The sequence below is a fragment of the Chenopodium quinoa genome, unplaced genomic scaffold, assembly GCF_001683475.1.
Source record: "Chenopodium quinoa cultivar QQ74 unplaced genomic scaffold, ASM168347v1, whole genome shotgun sequence".
Taxonomy (NCBI): domain Eukaryota; kingdom Viridiplantae; phylum Streptophyta; class Magnoliopsida; order Caryophyllales; family Amaranthaceae; genus Chenopodium; species Chenopodium quinoa.
In genome coordinates this window covers 1497634-1505219 of record NW_018745448.1, presented here as the reverse complement: position 1 = coordinate 1505219, position 7586 = coordinate 1497634, and the positions used below count along the sequence as shown (strand labels likewise).

General features: G+C 41.2%; 1 protein-coding gene across 1 annotated transcript; it reads right to left on the bottom strand.

Moving 5' to 3' along the window:
• Positions 1–271: 271 nt before the first annotated feature.
• LOC110713579 (cold and drought-regulated protein CORA-like) lies at positions 272–1150 on the bottom strand. The gene is made up of 2 exons (XM_021892027.1): positions 1096–1150; positions 272–591 (listed from the first exon to the last, which is right to left on the bottom strand). The coding sequence occupies exons 1-2, from the start codon at positions 1148–1150 to the stop codon at positions 272–274; spliced, it is 375 nt and encodes a 124-aa protein (XP_021747719.1).
• Between the last annotated feature and the right edge of the window lie 6436 nt (positions 1151–7586).

Genomic DNA, 7586 nt, shown 5'->3' with positions numbered 1-7586 from the left:
TATATCCGTGCATTTGGATATCGGGTGTTTGATAAAATTCGAACCCCCTAGGTCCAATTCCTGGATCCGCCACTGATCACAACATTACATTATATGATTATACGAACCAATATTTATCAGAGTACATGGTCTGATAATCATTACATTAAAGTTCTGGTCTAAAAACATAATAAGAAACAACCTTAATTCCCAACAACCACGTCCTTTTAATCTATAATATAACTAGGAGAATACACACATATAGTTTATTTCCTTTAAAGTCTTAACGTATTTAGTTACCCTTTTGCTCCTTGGTAGTCTTTGTCTCCTTACGGGGGTAGTGACCACCATAACCACCCTGGCCATATCCACCGTGACCATAACCACCATGACCTCCGTGTCCATAACCACCATGGCCATAACCTCCGTGTCCATAACCTCCGTGTCCATAACCACCATGACCATAACCACCACCACCGTGACCATAGCCGCCACCATATCCGCCATGACCATAGTGTTGAGGTTCTATAGCATCATTCTTTTGATCATTATCTTCCTCTTCCTTGGGTGGATTGTGGTCACCATGCCCACCGTGACCATATCCTCCGTGTCCTTAAGAGCCATGTCCATATGAACATTTTTTCTAGGACGACATCTTCCTGTAATATTGTAGCTGCTGGAATTGAAGAATGGATTACAGACTCTAGAGCCTCATATCATATAACTTCCTGCCTAAAATTTCTCACTAAACCTAAAGAGTTTCAAGAAAATCTCAGGATAAATCTACCTACTGGTGCTACAGCTAGAGTATATCACACAGGTATGGTAGAGTTGCCTAACTCACTTTACTTGAAAAGTGTTCTGGTGGTTCCCAACTTTGAGCAAAACTTGTTGTTAGTGCACAAACTGATGAAAGACTCACAGTGTGAGATTGTTTTAAGCAATTCTCATTGTGTGATAAAAGACACGGTGACAAAGAAAGTTAAAGGTGTAGGGAGAGCAAGAAATGGCTTGTACTATTTGGTGAACACATCATTTGATGCCTAGTCTGATCTGCAAAGTATTGATAGTAACACTCATCTTACTCAGCTTTCTCATACATGTCTGTCAACTCACTTTGACAAGATAGAAGTGCCATTTGGAGTGTGGCATCACAAATTGGGTCATGCATCATTGGGAAAACTTTAACATATTGCTTGTGCGAAGAAAAGTATCACTGAAAATAGTCAATTGTGTGCAACTTGTCCTATGGCCAAATTCACAAAGCTGCTATATGATTTGGGCACTTCTCATGCATCTCAACCATTTGAGTTGATTCATATGGACATATAGGGCCCTAAAAAAGTCTTTACAAGAGGAAAATTAAGATATTTCCCGACCACAGTTGATGATTTCTCAAGAACAACATGGGTGTATCTTTTTCAGCAAAAATCTAAATCTCTTGAGAAACTCAAGGAATTCTCAAACTATGCTCAAACACACTTAAACTACAAGATAAAGTTTCTCAGGTCAGATAATGCATTGGAATTTCATGACTAGTGCTGTCAAGATTTCTTTATCAATCTTGGAATTTTTAACTAGACATCCTGTGTTGACAGGCCACAACAGAATTCTAGAGTTGAAAGGAAGCATAGCCATATTCTTGAAATTGCTAGAGCATTGAGGTTTCAAGCTGGTATTTCTTTGAATCATTGGGGTGAGTGTGCTATGACTGCACTCCACTTGATCAATAGGCTTCCCACTCATTTTCTAAAAAATAAAACTCCATATGAAATTCTATTTAAATCCATACCAGATTATTGATGAGTGTAATTTATGGCACTCATTTAGATTCATTTGGGGTGATTCTTAGTTGTTTTTATAGCTCTTTTTATGTCTTTTTCTCTAGTTTTAGTCTTTATTTCTCTAGTTTGTTCATTCTTAGTTATTTTCCCATTTCTTGCATTTTCTTAGTTTATATAGTTTTTTCTCTTTTATCTGTTTGATTATCTTTGTTATTAGGAGATAGATGGTGCCCAAGGCTCTCAATGGATTTTCCTTGGGTTTTCAGAAGCTCAAGATGCAAGATAATCGTTGTTTTGTAGCTCATAAGTCAAGGTGTGCTAGCTCCAAGTCTTCAAGCATGCGCTCTCATGATGCGCTTGCATAAAGAAGCAATGTTGAACCCACCGTCAGCAAGATTTGAGACTTCCATACCTAAGGTTTATCAAGTGGAGAGCACGGATTCAATCTACGAATTGAACAAACGAGAAGGATGCCTTGATCTAAGGGCGCGGGTGTGCAGCTTGTGTGCGCGGGTGTACACACCTACTTTTGGCCTCATGTCCTAACAGGAAATGTGATGATGTTACAAAAACCCATTCTTTATGCTAGATCAAAGTTGAAGTGTTAATAGACCATGAAATGCATTATGAAGTAAGTAAAAACCTATATTTGAGACCAATATATCTTAGAGCCTTTTTAGATTAATAATTAGGCCTAAAACGTGCTCATATATGATTAAACTTGATCAATAAAGGACCCTAATGCGTCAAATGCAATGATAAGATCCAATGGATCTTACATTGTTAAAACCAAGCCAATATGATAAATCAACCATCAACTTACCAATACAGATGGATAGAATTTCAAAGTTTTTTTTCAACGGTGTATTATAAGCTCAATTTTGAATCAAAACGAAGAAGTTATGATCAAAACACTAAACCAGGCCCTAAAACCGACACCCTTGCACTTCAACGGCAATATCTTTTGATCCATAATAGATTTTACCTTAATTCTAACGGAATTTGAAAGTAGACATTCAAAGATTTCCAATGATATCTCAAATGCCTTAATTCGATTTTGAAATCAAAAGTTATGGAAGTTTTAAAAACTCGTTTTCATATAAGGCAAACCACACCCCCTCAGTGAGTTGCGCGCACCTGGCGCGCACAAGTCATTAGGAGGCGTGCTGCACCAAGCGCGACTTTGAGTGTTGCACATGCCACCTGACGCCGTGGCTCTAAACCCTGAACCTAAATTCCTACGTGTGGGGAATATTTCAAGCATTACCCAAAACTTGAACCCCACTGTGATCATACACTTAAGCATGGTGGCGTCCAAAGGGAAGGAAGCTAGAGCAAAAGAGTCGCCAACAAGTTTTAGGAACTTGTAAACCGTTCACAGGGTGAAGGTTACACCACTTAACGATCTAGGAGATCGTTAACTCCAATAGGTCTAGAACCAAGACTGGAAGTTCGGGGATGAAGGTACAAATCCGACCTAAAAGAGATTGAACCTGCCCTAATAATAGGCCTCTACTTTATTCTTTTCGTATTCATGTGCGCTTTCGGACTAACATGCAATTAATAGGTTTACCCTAAACGTTTTTAATCTATGTTGGTTGAATATTAATGCACAAATAAAACTATTATTGGCGATCACTTGAATTATAATCATATTAACCCTTACAAGATTATTTATTATCTTATTAAACATGATTGCAAGTATCAATTCCCTTTAAACATGCATAAAAGGTGTGATCCCTGTAGTGCGGTGCTGCAGTTAGTTTTTCCACGCGTTTTCATATTTTGATAAAATTTAAGCGTACAAAGGGTAAAACTGTAATTTCCTTAAAACACTTCTTTTATTCTAAATAAAACTCTTAAAACTCAATTATCAATGCTAATCACATTAGGATTCAAAAGAATCTTCTAGAAGATTCTAGAAGACCATAATCAATCCTAATTGCATTAGGAATGATTAATCATAATAGGTCCTCCTCTAGATCAATTGGCCGCATATAAAAATCAAACCGGGCCCAGTTTAGTAATTTGGCCATAACTTCCTCATTATTCATCGGAATTGGGCTTATAATATATCGTTGGAAAGCTCTTCTCGAACCCGACCCAACTACACTATTATTAGACCCTTTCCATGGACTAAACTAAACTAGATTTTCTATTTTCATAAAATAGGTTTTCGAGAACAAAGAGAAAGAAAAGAATTAAAAACTAACCGCAACACCAGACTTTCCACACTTTCACTTCATTCGATTATGATTCGACGTGAAAGGTACACATCACCGGGTTTGGTTTTGGGGAGACACAAATGGGTGTCTACAGAAGCCCCCACTTTGACTGAGTTTGGAGAAACGCAAGTTTCGAAAACAAAAGTCAAAGTAGTGATAGGGACGGAGAATGATTCAAAACGTTCTACAATCCCAAACCATTCTTGTAACGCCAATACCTGCAAACTAGATAAGAGAGTTGAAGAAACACGTATCTTGCACCGTCGAGCACACGTCTCTGGGAGTAACCGATTTGTTGATGCATTTGTCGTTGTGACAACCTTCCACAAGCTAGGGAACGCCATCTTGGTGTTTTGATGTTGATACGTCCACGCGTCTCTGAACAAAGATTTTTTTTTGTTTGACGATCTTCCTCAAGCTAGGGGATACCGCCTAAAGACTGCTACGCCTGTAACTGCTTCCTATTTCTGCTGTGATAGTCTTCTACAAGCTAGAGAACCCTATCAAAGATTGCTTTGCCTGAAACGACCTTCTAGCGCTTTGTGACCATCTTCTGCAAGCCAGGGAACACGATAAAAGATTGCTTCTCCTGAAACTATCCTCATTTGTTGTGATAATACTCTGAAGAGTATCACCGAAGGCCAACGCCTGTCGATCCTTTAAAGTTTGCTTGAACTTTGCTTCTGCTATGCCAGTGCGTCGGTGCTTTTGCAGTTTGTGAACCCGTATGTCGGTGCTTTTGAATTGTGAACCAGTATGTTGGTGCTTCTGTTGTTTATGAACCATTATGTCGGTGCCTTTGCAGTGAGCCAATGTTTAGTCGCTTTAAGCTAAGTGAGACGATCATTTATCAGGTCGATCACTTAATGTGATTGTAACCAAGCCGATTACTAAATCATGTCGAGTTCCTTATAGAGGCTAACTGGCATACCAAGGAACCCAAAATTGTTGTACGAGGTTGAAATAATCATTCTGAGAGGCTTCGAGCTCTGTCGCCGCTGCAGCATCACTGGCGTCGCGATTTTGCCCTGTCGCCAGACGCTGCACTCTGTCGCTCGGCAACAGATCTGTCGTGCGACGCTGCAGTTGGGATTTTCGTATAAATCCCCATTCTTCCTCGTGTTGCTGCTACTGCTTCATTTTTCCGAGTTCGCCGCGAAAAAACTTTGAATTGCTCATTCACGCTCGTTTCTCAACCAAATTTGCTCAAATTTGTTGCAAATAAAAGCTTTATTCATCTAGTTTGCTGATCTGTGTAATTTTTTTCTTAACTCACTCGAATTTTGATGAATTTTGTTCATGTTAATTCACAAATTTCTTGAAAATTCAAAACTTACATTGCTCAATTTGCTTTGTTTATCAAATTCTATGCCATGAAATTGCTTGATTATGTTTATATATTGCCTTTGGAGTATTTATGGTGAAGAAACAAGCGATTCACCATTGTTGAACCTCTTAAGGTCGGGAAAATAATGTGGCTCGTTCTTGATTTTTTGCTAGAAATTCTTGTCCAATTTGTCACAATAATTATCATAATGTTGCAAGAAATTTTTTGGTTTCATGAAAATGTCATACATGCTTGAATTGAAATCGTGCTCTGTTTTAGTACTACGTACTCTATAATTTTGCGAACATAGTATTATGCGGCTAGGCGAACCTTAGATACTATGGAACCTTAACTTTGTCAATTTTGCATAATGTAGTATGGCTAGACAGCGAGGTTTTGGTTCTCGATCCTGAGACACACGACGGGAGCACGAGCCCGTTATGGAGTACACCGATCCATCCACCTCACTTGGTCCCTTCCATGAGTGGGACGAGGGTACACTATTCTTTTCCCCCGAGCACCATATTTCAGAGAGGGTGCGTCGCGGGATCACTAGCGGTAGGACGCACTACCATGGTTCGGGCAACGACACCTTGGTCCACGCAGGCCATGTACTCTTTTAACGCGAGCCACCACGTGGTTCGCGCCTTGGTGGAGTTCTTCTAGGACATCACCAACACTTTCCACTTTCCTTGTGGTGGGATGACTGTCACCCCAGCCGACTTCAGTCTCATCTCGGGACAGGAGTTTAGTTCGACCGCGCTGCCATTCGACAGCTCCATCAGCGTTTCCTCTCCTGAGGTCGACAAGATGTTGGGTCCAATTGCTGTTCGGGCTTGTGCTGAGGTGGAGCCATCATGATTTAGCTCCAGGTGTATTCGGCGGTCGACTCTGGTGATGGATTTCGAGGACAATGCAACCACCCGAGAGCAGCGGGTGCGTATCTTTGCACTAATTTTGCTGTCAGGGACGTTTTCCCCTAACAAGTGTAGTAGGGTTCTGCTTTACTACCTTCCTACTATCCATGATCTTCAGCTAATCGGGACTTATGATTGGGCTAGCTTGGCCTATGCTGACTTTCAGCGAGGGTTGCAAGACTCTTGTCGACACCAGTTTTACACAAGAGACATTGCTCTGTCTGGTTTCTAGCGAGTCGTAGAGGTATACTCTATCTCTTAAAAATTAGCTCTAAACTCTTATTAGCACTTGCTGATATCTTCTATCTTTGTAGATTTGGTTCTACGAGTACTTTCCTTCGCTTGCCCGGCGAGGCCATCTCCACGCGAGTTCCCCATTGGCGCCTTTTGGGGAGGTCGTTACAGTAGCCAGAAAACTATTGCCCGTGTTCGAGAGCTGATCCTCTCGGTATGTTATTTTGCATAGTTAACATCTTTGTATTGCTTTTGATAGAGCTTTATCTTATAGGCATTCTTTGTAGGAGCCTGACGTGCTATACCGGCCATGGGGCGGTTTGGTTATTCCTGCGCTGGCTGCGCAGTACACTGCTGAGCGTCGTTACTTCCAAGAGACGTATAAGGAGGCGGTGTATATAGGAGAGAGAGTTTCTAAGATATTTTAGTCATCCCTGCTCCTCCACCACGTCATGTGTTCCATGACGCGAGGCTGCTCAACTTATTGGAGAGGTCGCCTGCTGGTACCCCTTGACGATCTTATGCTAGCTCAGGGCGGTGCTTCGAGGAGGACCTGCTGCCATTGTTAGCTCCGCCCCTATTCTGTCAGAGGAGGCGGCATTATGATTTTTATCTTTTATCTTTTTGCTAAGTAGCCCCCAAGTGATATTTTATTCACTTTGGTTTGATTTTTGCCAGACCGAGCCTATTGAGTTCGTTCCCCCTCGTATGTCCATCCACTATCAGGGGACATACGGGCCTATTAAGGAGATGATCCCTCCGGCTCCCGAGGATCAGCGTTTTGTTGAGCGATTTATCCCTCGCCACCAGACTCGGGTGAGTTATTAACTTGCTATTTGTTTATATCTGTCTTGTATTGTTACTGATTTTATTTCTTTGACTGTTCTCGCGCGAGGTGGTCACAGCAACGGCGAGGTGCATAGACGCCTTTCGGAGCCAACTCGTGCGGATGAGGAACGTGGCTACCTGTCGTCGTGATGACACTATTCAGGAGGTAGCTTTTTTCCTTATTCCTGCATTGTTTATATTTCTATTTTTGTTTCCTTTGACTTGATTTCTTTTTGCAGGGACAACCTATTCCTTCCCGTACTCGGACGAGTCCTTAGGTTCGGTGATAGCC

Excerpts from the sequence above, each read along its gene's own strand:
- LOC110713579 (XM_021892027.1), bottom strand. The coding sequence starts at position 1,150 with ATGCATGACCCAATTTGTGATGCCACACTCCAAATGGCACTTCTATCT. Across the intron at positions 592-1,095 it reads GGCACTTCTATCTTGTCAAA|GACACGGAGGATATGGTCAC; the intron begins GTGAGTTGACAG and ends ATGGCTCTTAAG.